Here is a 22,156-nt window from a genome sequence, read left to right on the forward strand (position 1 = left end):
CCGCCACATCACTGGTGGACTGCGGGCACCCCAACCCCAGGCAGGCCCCTACAGCTCAGCCAACCAGACCCCAAAGACCTAGACCCCCGAACAGCTGGCCAGAGACCATCCCTTAAGGGTCGGGGAGGGAGCCGCTCGGAGGGTCCCGCGAGGAAGCACCAGCGGCTGTCCCACACCTTCTGTGAGTGGAGTCCTCAGGCGGCCACACCACGGGGCAGGAGGACCACGCCGTCCGCCCTCCAACGGCCACGCTCCTGACTCCACTCACTCACCAGAGCAGAAGAGGCCCAAGCATCTCACATGAGTTTTCATCAGCATTGGACCCAAAAAAGGTCCAACACCGCATCCTGAATTGACTAAAAACCCGCAACTGGTAAGAACACGCCACCTTCCGCACCTGGAGGGGAACATGTGCGAACAGAGCATCGGTAACGACCCACGATCCACACCAGCCTGCCCTCCACGATGCCACCGTTTCTGTCCTCATGGAAACGCTGAGGGCATGTCACCTAAACCGTGAGACAGACGTCCCTCAGCAAGTCCCCGGATCCAAGGACGGCCCGGCTCACCGCATCCTCGCCTTCCCACAGGCCGCAGGGCTCTGGGGAACCAGCACCCGTGTCCACGGCGGCCTCCTGCCAGCGCCCACACCGCGTGTCCACACCTGGCCCGGCCGCCGCAATCCAGCTCCGCGATCCCCGCCGGAGTCACCTCCCCACGCTCGTCCCAGCCAAGGGGTCCGAAGGGCTGGCCGTGGATTCCCAGGGAGGGCAGGACGCACCGAAAGCAGGCGTGGAGACCTGGCTTAACCAGACAGACAGGTTGGCACAGCCGAGAACGGTGGTTTCCCATCCAGCCCGGGGACAGCAGCCGAGTCCATCCCACAGCCTCAAGATGCCGCAACGTGGAGGCCTCAGGGAAGGTGGGAAAGACCCAGGAAGACAATAGAACAGCACCTGTTGGGGCCTGATCCCCAAATTCCAAAAGGAAACAAGATTCCATCAACCGGTTCCCGGAGGAGACAGACCATCAGCAGCCCCCACCCCAGCACAGCACACTGGCCCAGACCCGGGGAGCCCGGCTCCACACACGCAGAGGGTCACAGGTGACCCTGCAGGACAGACCGCCTGCATCGTCCTCCCAGGCACACCCACGCCTGCGGAAACTGCTGGCTCCGGCCTCCCTGGCACCACCTCCCTGGTGAGACTCCCAGCCTGGGTCTCTCTGCGGGGAGCTGGGTCGCTCCCCCGAGTGCTCCCGGCCAGGTCAGGAGGATGAGGGGGAGGGAACCTGCAGATTTATACCCCTGACCCCCCTCGGAGCACTGGACCGACCCCACCAGTGTCCACAAACTGCCTCTGGATAAAGCCGACCCACCTGATACAGCGGGTCAGCTCTCGGAGAGGAGAGTACGGGGGGGACCAGCCCCTCTCTCTGGGACAGCAGGCTCATGCTGACCTGCTTTGAGGACCCTACTTGGCTCCCGCTCCTTCCCAGCTCCCTGGGAGAGCCCATGAAGGGGGCAGAGGAAGAAAAAGAGACCACGTGTAAGGACAGGAGAGCTGGAGCGCCCAGCTGGCCGGCAGGCCGTGCACATCACCCACGATCCCCACCTGCATGGGACAGGGAGGCACCGGCCTGCGCAGCACAGCTGGAAGGTTCTCTGTGCACCTGCCTCTCAGCCTCGCTCGTCCTTGACCACTGAGAGGACGGTCATCGGGGCAGCTGGGGCTGTGGGGTGGGCATAGGAAGGGGCAGGGGTGTCGAGGCAGGACAGGGGCCCCGACCCTGGCCGAGGGCTGAGCTGCCTGACGGGAGCCTGTGTGCCTCCCAAGGTTCTCCACTCTGGGACCCCAGCACCTGTGCCACACCCGGACGCCACAGGCACTGCCTCACTTTCCCAGAGCACAGCCAGCTCCTACCGGGGGCTACAAGACCAGGGTCCCCAGGGGGGCACCCCTTAATAAAGGCAGACTCAGAGCCCAGGACACTGAGGTCAGAAGGGGCATCCCCCTCCAAGGCACCAAGGCCAGCTTCCCCCACATCACCTCCGTGGTTGTTCTGGAAACCCGAGGTACTGGGTTCCCCTCCGCACCTCCCTCCCCAGGACACGCCCCATAGCCTGTGTGAGCCTCGGGGCTGCAGGGCACGTCCTTCCGGGCCTGGTCTGCGGGCTGCAGCCACAGAGCCCCCTTCCCTCGATGCTCCGCCTCATGACAGCGCCCTCCCAGCCCCACGGCTCCCTGTGCTGCCCCTCACTCCTCCAGGGTCACAGTGAGGTGTGGGGGGGGGGGCTCCAGCCTTTCCCTCCACCCCAGGGAGGCCCAGCCTCCACCTCCAGCTGACCTGCTCCCAGACTCAGCTGCCCCTCTCCCATCCCAAGCCATTTGCACATCTGAGACTCCTGGAAACACTTGTCCCCCCCAGGGCTCACCCCTCAGATGTTCCTCACTCCCCGCCCCTCCCCCCAGCACAGCTGGTCCCTCACACCCGTGTGCTTTTATACCTGTCCCGGCTTAGAGGGCTGGTATCGCCTCCCTGCCTCCCACCCTCTGGGCCCGCCCAGACCACTTCTACCAGTCCTTCCAGATTCAATCACACAAAGGGGAGCAGGGAGGAGGAACGCTCTTGGGGGCCGATGTCAGGCCCTGTGGATGAGAGGGGTAAGCCAGGGTGGCGGCAGCCCGCGTCAGGTGCCAGAGCGCACGGCTGGCAGAACGCCCACCACACGGGGTTCTCATCAAGGTCCCAGCTTCTGTCTGGACGGAAAGCTCAAGGGCGTCAGGACATTGGAAAGAACGGAGTAAACAGACAGGAGGGTCCTGCATGCGTGAAGGCGGCTCCCGCAACCCCAGGGCTGGGCCTTCTCCGGTTCTGCGCACCTGAAGCCCAGAAGAAGAGAAAGACCCGGCCCCACACGAGTCTCCACCAGCCCCACACACGCTGCCATGGACACTCGGCCCCACACCTGACTTCGCACCCAAAGGCACGTGCCAAGAGGACGCTGTTGGCACAAATCGCCCTCCTCGTCCCAACACCGCATGCCAAGCCGGAGGCAGCCAGGAGCACCTGCTCAGGAGCCTCCAGCTTCCCCCGACATTTAGGGGAAAAGCGGGGTGGGTGGGAAGCCGGCCGCAGCTCCAGGGGAAAAGCGGGGTGGGTGGGAAGCCGGCCGCAGCTCCAGGGGAAAAGCGGGGTGGGTGGGAAGCCGGCCGCAGCTCCACAACCAGAACTCACAAGGACTCTGGAAGCATTTCCGCAGTTTCCCTTCCTGCCGCTGGTGAGTGAAAGGTTCTACAAACGAGACAACCGTCAACAAGGTCTCCCGGCCGTCACGCAGACACGCGATTTTCAAGGCTTTGAGAGAACCGCGTAGGGGAAATCCATTCCTTTTATGTTTTTGTTAAAATGGCCTTTTTTTTTTTTTTTTTTTACAAAACCTACATGGAGAGAGTTCTCATTTAGGTTACGCGAGTGCACAAAAATAATCACGCAGTACGGTTTATATCTCCTAATTACACGGAATTTAGGACAAAATACTCGTGTAAGTGATTCTGAAATACTTTATAAATAGGTCACAGTGGGCTCTCCGGGCGGCCGGGGTGTCTGAGGCTCGCACCGCCGCAGAGCCGGCCTCCGTGAGTGGGGGCACCGGCGGACGCAGGCGGGTCCCCACGCACAGGACACTGGGAATCCAGGGGCTCTCGGGATGGGAGCCCTGCCTCGGATTTGGGCATCCTGCAGGTGTGGTTCCATCCCAGCCCCCTCCTGTCACAACCGGAATGGGAAAAAGGTGCAGAGAGACCAGGAACCCGGCTGTGAACGAGCAAGGGAGCTTCCCTGCTGTAGGACTCCGTGCCGACAACTCACCAAGCTGTCTCAGCCCTCGGCAGGGCAGTTGGTTATTTAAAAGGACACACACCTGCCCAAATTAAAGGAAGGAAGCTGATCTGTGTACTGAGTCAGCTGGTGGGGGTGCTGCCATCCCAGGACACCTCGTGACCCGGCCGGCGGTGGGGAGGACGGACTCATGACCAGCATCACCTGCTCCAACACACCTGAAAGCCCTCGGGCAAGGGAGCGGCCTGCAGCAATGGGCTGCACCCAACAGACACTTCCGTCCCTCGTCCCACCGTCCCTCGTCCCACTGTCCCTCGTCCCACCGCAGCTGTGGCTACCCGCAAAAGTGCAGGTGGGTGTGGAACCTGGGACAAAGGTACAACTCCGGCAGCACGGGCCTCCTCCAGATTTGGTAAATGCTGGAAAACCGACAGTCCATTTTCTGATGCAGCGGCAAGGGGTTTTTGTCTGGCATCAGAGAACGTGAAGATAAAGTGGGATTTTGCAGGGGCGCGCTGGGAAGAGGGAGGACACAGTTCCCTGCCTCATGGCCTGTGGGTCTGGGCACCTGGCTCCCTTTCTGGGACCCCCACCTTCTCCACCTGCGTCCCTAAACTAGAAACCTCGGGTCCTCAGCTGTCCTCAGACAGACACTGCGGGCTCGCCCTCCCAAATGCTCAGAACTAGCCCTGCCCGGCCCTGGCCTCCCTCCTGGTCGGTTCCAGCCCTGGCTTTCCCTCCTCCCGTCACCCAGCCAAGCCGCCCCAGCCAGACCTAGCAAGAGGAACCAGCAGACACCCACCAGCTGCAGCCCGAGGCCTGGGACACACACACACACACACACGCGGACACACACAGACGGCAACCCAGGCCCAGGAGCACCACCTCCTCAGACAGGCACCCCCCGCCCCGCCCCCAACCCCACCTCAGCTCTCTGCCGGAAGACAAGGTATCCTGCAGCAACCCGGACGACACACAGACAGCAAACAGAAGGGCCTGGGCTCAGGGCTGCACCAGCCACACTCCAGGCTCAGCCCCTCCTACCTAGGGGAGGAACCCAGGGCCCCTCACCCCCCGAGGCCTGCTCAGGCCCCCATGGCTGATGGAGACATGCCAAGGCCCTGGGTGCCAGTGGCCTCTAGAGTCGCCCAACCTCATATCTCTCTGGCCGTGTGATCTTTTCTGGGACACCTCACCTCTGCGCCTGGCTCACCAGCTCTCACAGGGGCCGGTACGGGTAGAGGCCGTGGGTATGAAGCCTGGGCCGCCTGCAGAGCCTCCAGGATCACTGTTCCCATCATCGGGCGGCATTTCAGTGTGAGCTTTCCCAAGCCTTTCCGCTGTTCTTCCCTTTGTGGTCCTGTGGTCCTGCCCTACCCCCAGCAAGGCTCCTGGTCCTCTCCGTAGGCTGGGACACAGGCTCCAGGGGGAGGGACAGCCCAGATTACGGAGGCCTCCCTGGCCCTGCCCAGTCCACGCCTCTGCTCCAGGGACCGCCCACTGGGCTGGCTTAGCTCGCTGAGGGCAGAGCAAGAGAGCTAGACCCTGGGCAGCACCCTCCTGCAGGTCCCTATCCCCACGCCCCCAGGCTCTGAGCAACAGACAGCAAGGCCAGGCGGCCCCGCGGAGAGCATCAGCACTGGGGCCCTTCCCGATCCAGCACTCACCGGTCACGGGCCGCAGGCGCCTGCACAGCACGGCCAGGCCCAAGCCTGCCCTCAAGGAGCCCACAGTCCCGCCGAGAGACCCACACCCTCCCATCGCAGTCAGGTGGTGGTGGGAGGGCCTGTTGGGGGCTGGCTAGGTGGGTCAGAGAGGAATCTGACACCCCAGCCTCCCCATGAGGGTTGGGGAGGTGTGGGGAGGCCTGAGGCCCCTGCAGAGTGAGGGGGGCCCTCATGCATACATGCATAAAAGGGGCAGGTCGCCCCCAAAGCAAAATTTAGCATCCACATAAGGCCTGTAAGTGGGTAACTAAGAGGATAACTTCAACCATCTAAAACCCCTAAATGGACCCAAAAGGTGTGGCAGGCGGGACACAGACAAGGGCACAGGCCCTAGGACAGCGGAGCACCTTAGCCACTTACCAGGACCTCTCCAGCCCCACTGAACTCGTCTGCAAGGTGGGGACAAGGAAGCCCCTCCCAGCTTTGCTGTGGGGGGTGGCAACCACACACTCACCCTCCCCTGGGGGACCCTCGGGCAGCTCTCCACACCCTGAACTCAGACCAGCCCCCCAGCATGCCGTCCATGCTTGGGCCACATAAGGTGGGGTCCCCAGCATCCAAGGCTCCCCACACCCAAGAGGCTTCAGGGCTTTCCCAAAGATGGCAGTGACCCTGCTGGGGGGTAAAGGACGCTAGGACAGGGCTGTAGCTCCAGAAGGATTCCTCCCTGGAGCACCAGCTAGGCTGGCCACTGGTCACTGCTTGGGTACCTGCTGTGTGCCCGGCCCCTGCCCCGCATGACAGCCCCGCTCTGGTCCCTGCCCCGGGTCAGCAGGAGCTCTGCTTTAGCGGACAGGCTCAGTCACCAGCCCCACACATCCTAGCGAAGCCACTACCCAGGCAAAGGCTTTAGCAGCCACCAGAACAGCGTTTGGGCCACATCTAGGCTCTGCCCAGTCACCCCTACATCTTGGGATGAGAAAGGCCCAGCCCGTGTGACAGTGGTGTGGGGCTCAGGGGCCTGAGAGGAAAGGGCCACTTGAAGAACTCCAGCCTCCCGCTTCCCCACCGTGGGGGCATCTGGACTCTCACGCCTCCAGTGCTGCAGGAGCTACGGAGGTAGGGAAGACCCGGGCTGGGGCTTTTCAAAGAGGAGAAACCGGCCGGGGAGAGGCCGTGGTCCCTCCTTCCTGGGCCTCACACGGCCTGGCCCACCCCACAGAGTCCCGGTTCTCCCCAGAACCAGTCGGGCTGCCTCACACAAACGCGAGCAGACCTCAACATCCAGGACGCCCGTCGCCCCCCTTCTGGAGGCCGTGCCTCCCGCGCACACCGGGGAGATGCCCAGCGGCCGCTCGCGCTCCCCCGCCGGTGGGGGGTGGTGATGCCAGGCAGTCCTGGGGATTCCGCCCTCCCCCTACACTTGCCCCGGTCAGGGTGCTGGGGCCCATCTCCCAGGGCCCCCCAGTGACGGTGCTCAGCAGAGGCTGCGAGCTGCCCGCGCCCCTCCTGACCCACACCGACCCCTTGCCTCTAGGCTCTCCCACCAGGAGCTCGCCCTTGGGACACAGGCGGGCCGGGCGGCCGGGGCGAGGGGGCAGGATGGCCCCTCCGGCCTCAGCTCCAGCTCCCCTCCCAGTTCTCACTCCAATCCCGCCAGCCGCTCCGCCCAGCCCGGACGCCCAGGGCTCTCTGGTGGCTGACTCAGCTCACTTCCTCCCGGCCGAACGCTCCGCGGCCCCGCCGCTCGGCAGGCTGGCCTCAGGGACCCGCCAGTGGCACTCGTTCGGTTCTAGCTTCTGATCCAGCACTGGGTCCCCACTGCTAGCCCTCCTCCTCCTCCTCCTCGAGGAACGCCAACCCGCTCGCTGCCCCTCGCACCGCGCGTGCACACGCACAGATGCTCACACCTTCCTTCGACTTCCTCACGGAGTGCGTGTGCTGTGACTCACACATCTGCCTGCATTCCCCAGCACTGGCTGCTGAACAAAGTATTCCTTTTCCTCCTGCTGCAGGATGTGCCCAGCACGCCCGATCTACGCTCAACCCGGGTGGCAGGACAGGGCCGGGCCTGGCACGCGCGGCTGCCCAGGATACGCTCAGAGGGGCCTTGAGGGGGCGCATGGCCTCAACCCCCCCGGAACCAGGGGGCAATGTCGGTGGGGACAGCTGGGCTCCCGCCGCCCCACCCCACAGGACCCTCACCGTCCTGCTTCTGGGAGGCGGGGCCCCGGGCGGGTGACGCCCTTCACCACCACCAGGCACGCCCACCGCCCCGCGGATTTTGCGGGAACCCTGTGGTTGGCTGGACTCTGAGTTCGGGGATATCACAGGTTTGTGCACGTTTCTCACTGTTTAAGTTGCCTCAGAGGTTTAAATACCAAACTCCCGGGGGAGCCTGGGGGGCTCAGTGGTTAAGCGTCTGCCTTCAGCTCGGGTCCTGATCCCGGGATCCTGGGGTCGAGCCCCACATGGGCTCCTTGCTCGGCGGGAAGCCTGCTTCTCCCTCTCCCACTCCCCCTGCTTGTGTTCCCTCTCGCGCTGTGTCTCTCTGTCACATAAATAAGTAAAATATTTTAGAAAAATTTAAAAAAAATAAATGCCAAGCTCCCCAGCCAGGGGCCGACACCGACACATGTCCTCCGGTCTCTGCCACGGAGCGTCCTCGGAGCAGGGGGAGCCCTCCCCTCCGGTCCCCCCTGCTCTGGGCAGGAGGACCGAGGCCAGGCCGGCCTTCGCTGGTCCTGCCAGGCTCACCCCGGTGGTGCAGCTCGGGCTCCCCTCCAGGCAGACAAACACACCCCAGACTACAGCTGCCAGGCAGCCACGCTGGACAGCCATGACCCCCACGTGATTCCAGTCATCCCAGAGCTCTGCTGCCTCCGAAGCTGCCTGTTGCATAGGACCTAGCAGACCCCAAAATGTCAACCCAGAAAGAAGGGGCAATGCGGGTGTGGTACAGCAAGGACCTGGGATGGGGGCACTCCGTGGGGGAGCCAGTGAGCAGGGTGACAGGTAGATGGTGGCACGATGGTGCCCACCAGGTCCCAAGGTTTCACTCCCAGGAAGGGCCACTCGGGGACCACAGCACCCCCAGCCCCACAGAGCCCCCGGCCAGTTCCACCAGCTTCCTCAGCTCCCCTGCAGACGCAGGCTGGGTGGGAGGGCTAGAGCCCCCCGGGTCCACGGCGGGAGCTCACCCACGAGCGAGAAAACAAGGCCAGCTCCTCCCGGAGCCAGACCACCCTGCGTGGGAAAGAGCACAGTGACGGAACAGACAGGATGGTGGGCACGGCCACGCCCGCCCACCCGTCTGCACACCGCAAGCAACGGTCCTCATCAGTGCCCCACTCGCCCACTGTCCTGTCCCGCTTTCTCTCAACAGGGACAGCTGCCGTGCCAGCCTTCTTCCCAGCCTGCCCAGCCGGCCGCTCCCCTCTTCGGAAACCTACCCCGCCCCCAACCCCGTGGCTGCGCGCAGGCCTCCCCAGCCCAGGGACCCCAGCGCCGGCCCCTGCCCACCCCCTCAAGCGTGCAGACCGTGTACAGCTCCCCAGCTTCAGGGAGCCGGAGCCTTCTCTACCTCCCCGCCCCCCGCCTGGCTCTGAAGCCTCCAGCGGAAGCCCTTCTCCCTGCCAACAGGACCCACGTGTGCCACAGACAGACCCCACACGGGAATGGAAGCCGACTCGAGTCTCGCTTCTCTCCTTCCCAGAAAGGAAACTGGTCTCCGGGCACAGCCCAGCCCGCGCAGGTGTGAGTTCGGAGGTGGGAAGCCGCCAGGCCCCGCCGGGATCCTGGTCCAAGATGCAGCTGAGCTCGTGTCTGCTCGCGGTCCTTCTCTTCATGCTACCAAGGCCAGGCCTCTGGGCCACGTTCAAAGTCAGCCCCGCTTTCACGTTTCAAAAGCATGCCAAGTCTGTGCCCATCCCCGTGGGGCCGGCTGACCGGGCACAGCCGGGGACCCCGTTCTCCTCTTTCCCTCTCCCTGCAGGCCACAGGCCTTCTTGCAGACGGGACGCCCCGTGACCCCCCTGCGGCCTGAACTCTGACAGGGCACCGGGCCCCACAGAGTGAGCAGGAACCGGACACACACGCTGCGTCCAGGCCCACAAAGCTGCTCCCCAAGGCCAGGATGACAACTGTGACCCCGCTTCGCACGCATACCAGAAAGGAAAGATTTTGGAAACACATGGCCAACGGGGAGCCCGTCTCCCACTGCGGGATAGGAATTTATTGATCAGGGAGAAGAGGAGGCCAGAGTATCCACGAGGTAATGAGCAGACTATATCGTCAGGATGAACTCACATTTCACTGAACGCGGACACAGATGGTGGCTCACAGACAGAGGCGCGCAGAGACCCACGGTTAGAGTACTGCCAACGCGGAGAGAACCACTCCCCCAGCAGCAAATGCACCTAGCGCCCAGACCCTGGGTCCTCACACTGTGCTCTGGCATGGGGAGCAGCACAGGGCTGGGGCAGGACCTGACCCTGGGTCCTGACACTGCACTCCATCAAGGAAGGGCCCAGTGCAGGGCTGGAGCAGGACCTGACCCCGGGTCCTGACCTCTGTGACCCTGGGTCCTGAGCTCTGGCAGGGGGGTGGGCCCAGCGCAGTGCTGGGGCAGGCCGGGTGTGGACCCCGTGCTCTGGCAGGAGCGGCCGACTGCAGGGCTGGGGCAAGACATGGGCAAGGTGAGCCTAGAGCCGCCTGCAGAGCTGGGGAGTGGGACGTGCTCACCCCCCACCAGGATGGGGGCCGGAGCCGGAACAAGTCCTCCAACAAGATAAATTACTGAAAACACAGAACGAGACAGGACTCTGCCCTGATACAAGAGAGACTGAATAAATTAGTAAATGGGGAGAAGACACTAGGTTCCCACACAGAAATTCCAAATAAAGAAAGAAGAAACTTGGCTCCTGAGGGGCTGGGGCAGGACCCCCCTTGGCATGGGCCGTGCACACGAACCCCCTTCAGAGGGCAGCATGGACGGGGGAGAGAGGAGCTTCACGGAGGAGAAGCCTGACCGACGTGCCCACAACAGCCCTGCGACCATGGCCGACAAGGTCGACACCTCGGTGGTCAGTGAGGCGGATAGCAGGTGCCCCAATGCGGTGGTAGGAGAGGGCGCTGCCCCTGTGGGCTTCCTCCTAACCCTGAGACCCCAGTTCAGCCCCAAGAAAAACATCCAAATTCCAACAGAGGAATTCCAGGTGTCTGAACAAATTCCAACATAGAGGGACCCTATCATTTTCCTAATGCTTCTCCGGCCTGTCAGGGTCATCAGAAAGCAGAAAAGCCTGAGAAACCGTCCCAGCCCAAAGGAACCTCCAGAGCCAGAGCCCAGATGGGGTTCTGAAATAGGAAAAAGATTTTACGTTAAAACTAAGGCTATCTAAAGCCCGACTTGAGTTAATAAGGTGTCAACGCTGGTTCACCAATTTTAACACTGTTTCGCACCAACAAGATATTAACACCAGAAGAGCCTGCAGGACCCCTGAGTGTGTAGAAACCTCGGCTGTAGCTGTGTAATTTTCTGTGTATCTAACACCGATCTATAAAATACGGTCTATTAAAAAGCCAACAAACGGCGTGCCACGGATGGGACGCAGCGCCGGCGGGCCTCCAGGCATGCCGTCACCCACAGCCAGACCAGCCCTGCCCTTGAGCCGCTCCAGAGGGCACAGTAAAGTTTCAAAACCAGCCAATCGTAGGATAATCATCGAGGGACAGAGACGGTGCGAATGTGGGAGAGAGAGCCTCATGGACCCACCCCCACCCAACCCCCCACCTGCAACCATTCACCCCCCCACACACACTGTCCCCAAAGAGCCCAGCAGAAAATGAAAAGGAAGGCCCCTGCCCTCCAGCAGCACAGAAGGCAGGTGAGTCAACAGGCAAGCCCGCGCAGGGTGACCAGCACGAGGGCACGATGGCCCATGAGGTCCTAACCCTATGGGAAGGCGAAAACCAGAAAGACTTCCTGGAGATGATGGGTATGCAAATGGCTTGAGGTCCCTGCACACAGTGGGTAAGCCATAGTGACAGAAGGGGCGGCTATTGGCTCAGACCCCTGGTACCTGGAGAGGCAAGGTAAGCCCACGGAGCCTGTAAGAAAGGTGGCCCAGGGTCCCGTGGTGCTGGGGAAGAAGGCCACACTTCAGGAAAGGCCCCCACGGCTACACACTGCCACACAGACAGATGAAAGGCCTCCTCTTGGCCAGCGGACCCCACGTCGGAGGCGGGGATGAGCAGTGACCGACTGCGGAGGGGCATGGGGTTTCCTTCTGGGGTGACGGAAATGTTCTAAAATCTGATTGTGGTGACGGCTGCACAGTTTCGTGAATATGCTAAAACCCGGTGAGTCGCACTCGCAACGGGCGGTTGGCATGACATGTAATGACGCCTCAATGAAGATATTTTAAAAACAGCCGCCTCTCCGCCTGCAGAGCCCTGCCCCCTCCCTGTGGAAGCCCGGCCACCCCCGGATCCCGCAGCTTCCCCAGCCAGGCGCCGGGGCCCTGGAGCACCCCCACCCCAGGGCACAGCCTGGCACCCCAGCCTGTGCTGAGGCCACATTTCACTTCCCCAAGGCTTACAGACTGGGGAGCTGAAGCAGAGAGGGGCAGAAGCGGCACAGGAGTAGCGGGGAGGGGGTATGAGGGGGGCACTTCCCTAACCGGGGCTCAGAGGCCGCCCTGGCTGGGGAAGGGAGCAAAGTTGCGCCAGACAGCCCTGCAGGCACCTCACCTCGGGCAGAAGGGGGCGGAGGGGGAGGGAGAGAGGGAGGATGGGTGGCTCAGAATGGAGGCTGCACGCCTCCCTGGCCTGGGAGGCTGCTGGGGCACAGGAAGGACTCAGATGTGCCCCCACCTATACTCCACGCTGGCAGGGCTGGGGAGGGACTCCTGCCTCCTCACGCCATGTGCTCCCTCCAGACACCCCCAAGCCCCTGCTGCCCACAGGGGGACAGGCTAGAAGCAGAGTGCTCTCCACTGATGGCGGGGAACCTGCCCAAGAGAGGGGAGCTGTCCCCCCCCACCTCTGGGGCCCTTGATGGTGCCCAGCACACTGGGTTTCTCTTCCCCACAGATTAACCTAGCTCTGGTGGCATAGAGGAGTTCGGGTAGCACCCCCCCCATCCCTCATTCCAGAGGCACAGATAATAACTCACTGAGCACAGTGCTTTACGGTTTCCAAGCACCCTCATTTCAGAGGGGAGAAATATGGCCCCCGGTGACCCATATCTTTCTTCCCAAATCTGGGGCTGAGCCCTGAGAGAGCTAGAAGCCCTGACTCCAACCACAGCCACCAAACACCAGTCCGTGCTGGAGACGACGAGCACCTGCCCGCTCGCCACCATCTCCCCGGCTCCTCCTCCTTGGAGAAGCTGGCCGGCCCATTCTATGAATGGCAGAATGCTCTCAAACCTCTGGTTTCTGTATCCTACACCAAGACCCTTGTTTACAGGTGACCAAACCCAGGCCCAGAGAGGTTAAGCATCTTGCCCAAGAACAATCAGCAGCAAGATCAAGTTTTCTCTACCTCACCTCCCTGCTACAGGTTAGGAACAGAGACCACCGGTCCAAAGCCGACGCCACTCACCAGCCTGTGGCCTCAGGGAAATTACCTTTCTGAGATGAGCTTCCTCATCTGTGTGATGGCGCTACTAACAGCACCCACCTCCGGTTACAAAGATCAATCTTACAAAGTGCTCAGAAGGCCGGCAGGCCTGGGGTAAGGGATGCCCTCGTTACCGTCACGTGTTCGATGGCAGAAAGCCCTCCCACCACGACTCTCAACTGGTCGCTCACACCGCTCTCACGGACCCCCGGAAACTAACTGAACTTGCCACAGGGGTTATCGTGGAGGCGGTGAAGTCGGGAGCCTTGCAGCCAAACAACCCAAGTTCCAATCCCAGCCCTGCAACTTATCTAAATGGGGGCACAGGCCAGCCCACCTCTCTGTGCCTCAGTTTCTCCCACTGGGGCGGAAGGGGGACAGCGCGTGGAGAACACCTGTCCCACACCTGATGTCCCACGCTGGTCTCAGTGCTTTCTGTCACTGTTCGCAGAGTTTCTGTGAATGGCCAGTACTCCCTGTCTTCCAGGGTGACCACAGGGGATTTCAGGCACAGGCCCAACCCGGTCAGAACTCAGCCTCCAGACAATGTCAAGGGCAGCCCTCAGGAGGCGCCAGTCATCGGTGCAGAAGGAGGGACCCAAAGTACCCCCCCAGCCCCTCCGTGCGGGCCGCACACAGACACCGAAGGAGGAAGGAGCGCGGTTTTCTCGAATCAGGGAACCCTCCTCCGGCTCCACCTCTGTAAGGAAAGTCCGAGCGACCTCCCTTGAAGTTCTCAAGTTACCCGATTACATTTCTTGACCTGCCTGGCCGGCTGACTCCCAGCCTGGGGCAGGGCTGTGCCTCCCACCGCCGGTCCCTCAACCACCATCATCTTCAGGGACCCAGGTCTCCTCCCGCGCCCGCCAGCCACACCGGAATGTCAGGAACTTGAACTCTTATCCCTCTGCATGAGGAATTTTCGAGATTCTGCCCAGGATGAAGACCCAGTGAGAGTCCCCACTGCCACGCCGCCGAAGGGCCACGGAAGAAGCCGGCCCGAAACCACCCCGAAACCACCGCAGGGCCAAACGGCCCCCAAGTCCGCTTCCAGCCCCCCCCCACCCCAGAGGCCTTCCTCCAGGCACCTCGGGAGCGGACACGTTCTCCTGGAGCGGCTTCCCACGGGCGCCCTGTCTGGGCTGAGCACACAGACGCCGCCTCCCCAGCAAGTGCAGCTGTCCCTCCCACTACTCACCTCCACAGCCCACGTCTCATCTCCCCAGTCCGCCAGGACACCCCAAACCACAGCGCGGTCAGAGCTCCCACGGGGCGGCAAGCGCGCCCGGAAATGGTCTCCCGTGCTCGGGGCGACAGGTGCCGCAGCCGCGGGAAGCGAGGCAGGCAGAAGCTCAGAGAAGGGGTCGCGGGGCCACACGGCCGGCCGCCGCGTCTTCCTTCCCAGCTAGTGCACGCTTTGTGCTGACAGGGGCTCCAGAAATGCTCAGCACGTCCCCAGCACGGCCGCCAGGCGGGACCCCATCCCGACACACAATAGAGGGCCGGACATCAGAGGTGAGGGGCGCCAGAAGGGCCGCCCCCGCAGAGGAGCCGCTGGCTAGAGCCAGGCGGCGCCAGGATGGGAACTCCATTCCCTCACAGGCTCGTGCGGCTCCAGCCCCCGGAGGGAAACAGCCCAACCACAACATGGGGGGAGCTGAAAGGGGTCCACTGGGGCCCATGAGGTGATGGGGTGCCGAGGGCACGACCAGCAACACGGGCCACACCACGGACGCGTCAAGGGAGCCCCTCTGTTCGCCGATGACACGGATTCCACCGAGAGCGGCCTGGGGCTGGGGCTGGCGTCTGTCACATCTGGAACGTCGCTGTGACACACAGAGGGCGGGCTGCAGGCTCCAGCCTCTCCTGGCAACAGGGTTCACTGGGCTCTAACAGCACTGTCTCATTGTGCCCGAAGCGCGATTCTATTCTGTTCTGTCGTAGAGCAGAAATGGTGATTCAGGAAAAACAGGCCTGATTCTCCCCCTCGTTTCCAGCTGGTGAAGGTGAGGCCCAGGGAGCACAGGGACTGCCAGTCACCGGGCGCTGGCAACCACTGGTCTCCTGACACCCACTCCTGGCTGGACTGACAGATAAGAGGGCACTGAGGGGAGCCTCGCGGGCTGGCGAGAAACCACCTGGTTCCTCCTCCATGAGGGGTCCCTTGGCCACCTCCAGAGAAACCCAGAATAAACAGGTTGCCAGGGCCAGAGCCCAGCAGACCACAAGTTTAAGACTTTCCCAGTTTCCAGGAAATGCCTTTCCCGAGTGCAAACACACAGACATCACAAGGACAGGCCCTGCCCGTCCACAGGCCGCACCACTGGGACAGCCACACCCCACACTTCATCAGCCAGGGCAGCTGAGGGGGAAGAAGGGCAGAGGCCCCGAGGACCCCCTACCTCCCAGCCCCCGGGACCAAGGTGGCACCCCCACCCCCGCCATGAGTCCAGCACTGTCCAGACTGTGGAGATTCAAGGCCCCTGCCCTGCTGTGACAAAGTGCTCCGGAAGGACAACACCATGTCCAAGACAGGGAGAAAGCCAGCCAAGCCAGGCCCTCTACCTGGGCCAGGCAGAGGGTTTTTGAGGGTCTGCAAGCAGGAAGGTGGGACAGGTTTCTTTAGGTCCCCAACCCAAGGTGTGCCAGCTAACGACGGTGGGATGTGCTTCCCTCCCAGCACAGGGCAGGGGTGAGAGCTGTAACACACTCACCCAGGGGGAAGATGTGTCCTCAAATGCGCCCGGGGCACAAGTGGGGCAGTCAGGGAAACTGGCTGCCCGGGGGCAGAGGGCACTGCCAGCCTCGCCAGGGTGTTCTGATCTCTGCCCTGGGCGTGCCTGGCCAGCAGGTGGCCTGCAACACCTCATCTAATACTTGTATCAGCCCCCCTCTCCCTTTACTGCTGGGGAAACTGAGGACAGGGAGGTGCAATGCCTTCCAGCCCAAGGTCACAGGGCATGTGCACAAGAGACAAGACTCCGAAGTTGTCTCTTAACTAGTGTGTAGCCCTGCCCCCGCCCATCCTGCCAGGCCCAGACTTAAAACAACCCCCAGAGCTGGGGGGTTAAGCTATGGGGCCTGAGCTATGGGGCCTGAGACCCAATGGCCACAATTTTTGTGTGCAGGAAAGGTTCAGAACTGTATTTCCTCCGCAGCCTGCATAGGGAAGGCAAGAAGAGATTTCCATCCTGCAAAAGATTTCCCCCAAAAAGAATTTTCCCTGCGTCTGGAAATTCAGGAGTGGCAACAAGCCGTAGAGCACACAGGCTTCGGGGGCAGCCACGGAGGTCTCCAGCCCTGGGGCCTGCCGCTCCTCCCGCCACAGAGCCACTGTCAGGGGCAGGTGAGCCGGCCCACCTGTCTCTGGCTCCCCTTCCTCCGCAGCTGTAGGCCTGGACAGGGGTGCCGGTTCCGCTCTGAGCAGGTGGGGACCCCAGGTTGGAGGCTACCACACTCCACTCCGCCTCCTGGCCTGTAGGCGGCCCGGGTCCCCGCAGAGCCCCACTAGCTAGAAGTCACAAACAAAGGGAGAGCAGCCAGGGCAGAAAGAGGGGTACAGGGAGGGGGCGAATGGCCACAACTTTTTGGCGGGGTCGTTTCTGGGGTCGCGGGCTCCCTCCTCCTCTCCTGTGTCCCCAGGGAGTGGGTTCCACGACGACGTTCGCCCGCCGAGCCCCTATCTCCGCCGAGCTTCAGCGACCCGCAGCACCCCAGCCCGGGCCCCGCGCCCCCGGGACGTCCTCCTCCCCCAGGCCGGTCGGGAGCCGGGGGCCGCGGGGCGCGCGCTGGAGGGGGGCGGCCGTGACGCGCGCTCCAGCGCCGCGCGGGACCTGGGGGCGTGTGTGCGGGGCGCGCCCGCGCGGGGCCCTTCTAGGAGGGCCGCTGGCTCCATGCACCAGAGGAGCGTGGGCGAGCGCGCCGGGTCGCGGACGGCCCGGACCGGAGCGGGTCCGTGTGTCCGCGCGCGAGCCGCTTACCCTGCGCGGAGATCGGGGCCAACTCTCATTCACCCGCTGCCGCGGCGCTCCCCTCGCCGGCCGCCCGGCCGCGCTGCACCTGCCGCCCGCCCGGGAGCCCACGGCGCCGGGGACCCCGGAGGAGGCGGCCCCGCGGGTCCGGGCCACGAGCGCGGAGGAGGCGGCGGCAGCGGCGGCGGCGGCGGCGGCGCCAGGTCGCGCGCTCGCCTCCCGCTGCGCGGAGTCTGCGCGCTCCAAGCCCTGCCTGCGCAGCCGCCGCCCCGCCCCGCGCCTGGCCCCGCCCCGCACGCCGCCCCGCCCCGCCCCGCGCCTGGCCCCCGCCCCGCCCCGCCCTCCCGGCGCGGCGGGCTCCTGAGCCCGCGGGGACGCGCCTGTCCCGGCGCGGCGGCGCGCGCGCTCACGCTCGGTCACGCGGCGCCACCTTTGTTTGGGTGGCCCACGTGCGTCCCCACCACCTGCACCCACGCGCACGCGCAGCGGCTCCTCTGCGCGGAGGCCGCGGCCACGCGTTCCCTCGCTCCGTCGCGGCGAGTCTCGGGTACAGGCACGCACGGGCACGCACGCTGCTGTCACCTCGCCGGGGCCCGCGCGCCGCACAGCCCGGGGCCGCGCCGGGGCCGCCGCGGGTCTGAGACGGGGCTGTGCTGCCGGTGGCGACCCGCATCCCATGGGGAACGCCTTTCCCGTGACCGCCGCTGCTGGCCCACGGCCGGGAGAGTGGGGTGCGCGCTCCCCCTGGACCCCGGCGCCTGGCGCGGCTCCCTCATGCCCGGGGCTGCTGCCTGGCCTCAGGGTCTGGGCCTCTGGGCTCGTGCCCACTTTCTCCAAATCTCATCCTCGTTGAAGGGAGCCCCGCCGGCCCCCTCCACACTCCTGCGTCTCTCCAGGCACCACCCAGTGGGGTCCCGCTCTACGCGCTCCTGCCCGGGTCTGGGACACCCTCTCCCCCGGAGAAACCTGCCCCACCTTGGCTGCAGGACCAGAGGCCATCCCAACTCACAGGACGGTGCGGAGTGGACAGAGGAAAACAGCCCCAGAGAAACCGGGCCTTTAGGGGGTACCGGCTATCAGCCCCTCGCCCAGGTCTGACCGAGACAAGACTACTGAAGATTGGGCTGGGAGGGTAGGGGGAACCGGGAGAATACAGAAGGCCTGAAGGCTGTCACCCAGGCTCCTCGGCCTCCGCTGCCCAGCTGGGTCCTCGGGGCTCTGCCCTGCCCTTCCCATCTCCCCGCTGCCTAGCGTGTGTCCTGCCCGCGCTCCCTGCGCTGCAGAAACTTACAAGCATGGGAGTCCTACAGGCACCTCCCACTCAACAAACCCAGAACTGAACTCTCCGCTATCCTCCTGCCCCAACCCGCCTCCAGCCTCCCCTCCCTCTGGGAAAGTCCTATCCATCCCTCCAGGGGCCCTAAGTCCCTGAAACACTTCCTGGGCAAGATTTGGGCCCCCCCCCCCGCTTTTTTTTTCCTGACCCAGCATTCTCTGCCTGGAGAGACAGCCCTGGTGGGCCAGGGTCAGAGGCAAGCATTCAGGTGAGCTCCTAGCAGGAGACCGTCCTTCTCTGTGACTCAGTTTCCTTTCTGCAGCATAGAGAACCAGATGACTTCTGAGTAAGGGAGCTAACGTAACGTGCATGGCCCGGCTCCAAGCCCCCAGCGCTGCTTGACCAGCCTAGTCGGAAACAGTCCTGGCCTCCCGTGCACCCAGAGCGCCCAGGAGTCCCCACCTAGTATCTGCCACCTCCTGTCTCCAACACTATGATTGTTTGCATGGTTACTGATTATGTTCTTGCCTCCGCGAACCCTCCCCACCGCACAGCTGGGGCAAGACCCAAATTATTTATGTGTGAGTCACTCCCCCCCCCCACCATCCCACCCTCACCTCAGGACCTTGGCCAGACTAAGTATAGTTGTCAGGACGTTTTTGTTCACAAATGACAGAAATCCACCTCCAACTAGCCCCAAACGGCCCCTATCTGCCCACGAAAGCAGCAAGCAGAGCTCCCCACCATAGCATGGAGCAGACCAGGGGCCCAAAAAATGTTTTCTGAAGGCGTGCCCAGGGTTGGGAAAGCAGGCAGGAGCTGGAGGGAACCTGGGGAGAAGGGAAGGGGTTGAACCAGACTGCCAGGTCCACCTCAGGAGCCCTCACGTTCAGTACCCCCAACAGACGTCTGCGGTGGGTGGGGGGATGGGATATCTGCACCTGTTGCTGCCAGCGAGGCCACAATGGTGAGCAAAGCCAGGCAGGCGTGGTCCCCCTGGTGGACGGGATCAGACCAGATCCCCCTCAAAGCAGGCGCTTGGCGTGATGGGACACTGCCCTGCTCGGGGCTCCTGAGAGTTATCCCTTCACCTCATTTACAAACGGGGACTGTTCCAGGCTCGCCTGTGTCTGTCCCCCAAATTAACGGGCTGAAGCCCGAAACCCCAGTACCTCAGAATATGACGGTGTCTGGAGATGGGGCTTTTACTGCGGCCTTTATCGAGGTGATTACATTAAAATGAGGCGCTTAGGATGGGCCCTAACCCAGTCAGGCTGGGGTCCCTAATAAGGGGAGGAGGTGAGGACACACACACACAGACGGACGACCGTGTGAGCAGGGAGAGGACAGCCGTCTGCAAGCCCAGGAGAGGGCTTCAGACCTTCAGCCTCTGGAGGAACCCTGAGGAAATAAATCTCTGTTGTCCCAGCCTCCCTTCCTTCCCAGTCTGTGGTATTTATGCTGAGCAAACTCCCACAAGGACTGGGCTCAGAGCAGCCACCTGACTGCTCAGGTCCCCATTAGCCCCCCACCCCTCTGCTCAAAAATGTGCTGGTGGGCATTGCCAAATGCTGAGCTGTGTTGGCGGCTGTGAGAAGGTCTCCTGGAGTCCCCCCGCAACCTGGAACCAGCTGAGCCCCAGAACGGGTCTCTTGGCCGCAGAGCCCCAAAGAGCATCCAGGGGGGCAAGATGGCTAGACTCACACAAACCCCTGGGTGACTAGCAGAAGCAGGGGATGTTGGTGGCTAAGAAAGTCACACAGAAAGAAGTCAGCGGGAGGCCCGGGCAACTTGCTGCAGACCCCGTCCTGCTTGTCCCCCCACTGCCCTGCTCCCCAGGGCCCTCAGCACACCAGAGCGTCCTCCCCAAATCCCGCCATCCTCGGGCCTTCTCCCACCTTTCCCTCCATGCTGCGCTCTGGGCCTGGCAGCTCTCTCCAGCAGGGCTGGCTGGACAGCCCCCGCCCCTCGCCCCCTGGGCCTGCACGTGTGGGCCCGGGTCCTTTGTTCAGAGCCACCTCACCTCACCCCGACCTCCACACCAAGGCAGGTGGGACCCCTGCAGTCCCTGAAGCGGCTACCTCCGCTTCTCTGACCCAAAGTCCTAGTGCTCCCCTCCTTGCTGGGCCACCTGTGGGCACACAGCCCCCCCTGCTGCCCAAGGACTCACTTGCTGTTCCTCTTCCTGCCCGCCACACCACGCCCGGGGGCTGCGCGGCTCCTCCCTCAGCCTGTTCCGTCCACGCTGGAAGGGCCACCTCCCCTCTGGGGTCCACCCTGACTGCCTCTCCTGCTTTTCTTTTCCTCCTGGCACCAAGGACTTCATCATACATGCCAAGGGAGGCTCCTGATCGGCCAGCCAGTGCCTCACCTCATCCCAGCACCAAGACCAGCAGGGGTGCCCTTTGCCTCTGAGACCGTCTCTGTGCTCTGCCTGAGGACAGGGACCATGGCTGACCCCCTCCAGCCTCAGGGCCGTAGCAGCGCTCTCTGCAAGCCTGGGGACAGTGGTTCTTCTCTGGGCATCTTACCTCTCACACCGCGGTAGCTGTGCTCTTTTCGGGAACACCACATTCAAGTGCCCTCTCTTTCAGCAAGCTTTCCGTGCCTGCTTCGGAGCTCCTAGAGGGCCACTCTATCCATCCTGGACTCTTCTAGAAGAGCCAGCCTGCCAAGAGGTCCGTCCCAGACAGAGCCCTCTGCCATTGGAGTCTCCTCATTCACCAAGTCCCGGGCCAGAGCCCCTCTTTGTTCCCTTCCTCCTGGCCACCTTCCCCCCAAGATACCCGATCCTCTGCCCTAGGACACCAGCATCAGAGCTGCTGACCCACCTTGGACTCTGGGCACTGACTCCGGCCCTCAAACCTCCCTCTTAGGGACCTGCTCTCTCCCCGCCGGCTGCTCCTTCTGACCTGCAGCCCCAGCGCCATGAGAATGTGAGGATCCTGGTCAGAGAAGTTCAGGACTGCTGCCCACATGCTCTGGGCTCCGCGTCCTTGGACACACAACCTGACCTCTGAGCCTCAGTTTCCTCTTCTGTGAAGGGAAGAAGTAAGGTGCCCACCACCAGGCTGTGATCTCCACCTCTGGAGAGGCAAGAGGCAGCCTGTAGGGGAGGCCAAGGCTGGACAAGGCCTCGAGGAAGGGTCTGGAACAGGATGTACGGTGCCTGCCTGCCGGTCCAGGGGACTGAAGGTCTGATGGACCCGCGAGTCCTACTGGAATCAACACGTTTATACTTCAGTACGTGGAAAGCCTTGCACACAGGCGCTCAGAGATGTGGTATGGGTCACCGGCTAGTCGACACCCAGAAACTATCTTTACATGTTTCCTTGACTTTAAAAATGCTGGGGGAGGGGAGGGATGGCGCCAGGGCGGCTCAATCGCTGAAGCCTCTGCCTTTGGCTCAGGTCATAAACCCGGGGTCCTGGGATCGAGTCCCGCGTCGGGCTCCCTGCTCTGCAGAAAGCCTGCTTCTCCCTCTCCTGCTGCTGCTCCCCCTGCTGTGCGCTCTCTCTCTCTCTCTCTCTCCCTCTCGAGTGAATAAGTAAAATCTTAAAAAAAAAAAATGCTGTTGGGTAAGATGCACCATCAACTTAATAACAGGTTTTCAGGAAAAAATGGCCCATCCCTGCTGTGTCAGACACGCTCCTCTGCTCCGAGCTGCATCAGCGTCTCAGAAAGGTGACGATGGGAACCAGCGAGAGTCTCAGAGGAATTAGCCGCAGCTAAACGCAGGTGTGAAGGGCTTTCTCAGCTTCGTGGCCCTGGGGAGA

The 22,156-nt window shown here is 63.0% G+C and overlaps 1 protein-coding gene across 1 annotated transcript in view; it reads right to left on the reverse strand.

The window, feature by feature from the left end:
• The window catches only part of GRAMD4 (GRAM domain containing 4), a 71,683-nt gene extending 54,448 nt beyond the window's left edge, over positions 1-17,235 (reverse strand). Inside the window, exon 1 of the mRNA XM_032882762.1 lies at positions 17,114-17,235. Within this exon, the coding sequence (XP_032738653.1) occupies positions 17,114-17,142 (29 nt within the window). The 5' untranslated portion in view covers positions 17,143-17,235. The remainder of the gene's footprint in view (positions 1-17,113) is intronic.
• Positions 17,236-22,156: the final 4,921 nt, after the last annotated feature.

The sequence above is a fragment of the Lontra canadensis genome, unplaced genomic scaffold, assembly GCF_010015895.1.
Source record: "Lontra canadensis isolate GAN:19392208 unplaced genomic scaffold, GSC_riverotter_1.0 scaffold84, whole genome shotgun sequence".
In the NCBI taxonomy this organism is placed as follows: domain Eukaryota; kingdom Metazoa; phylum Chordata; class Mammalia; order Carnivora; family Mustelidae; genus Lontra; species Lontra canadensis.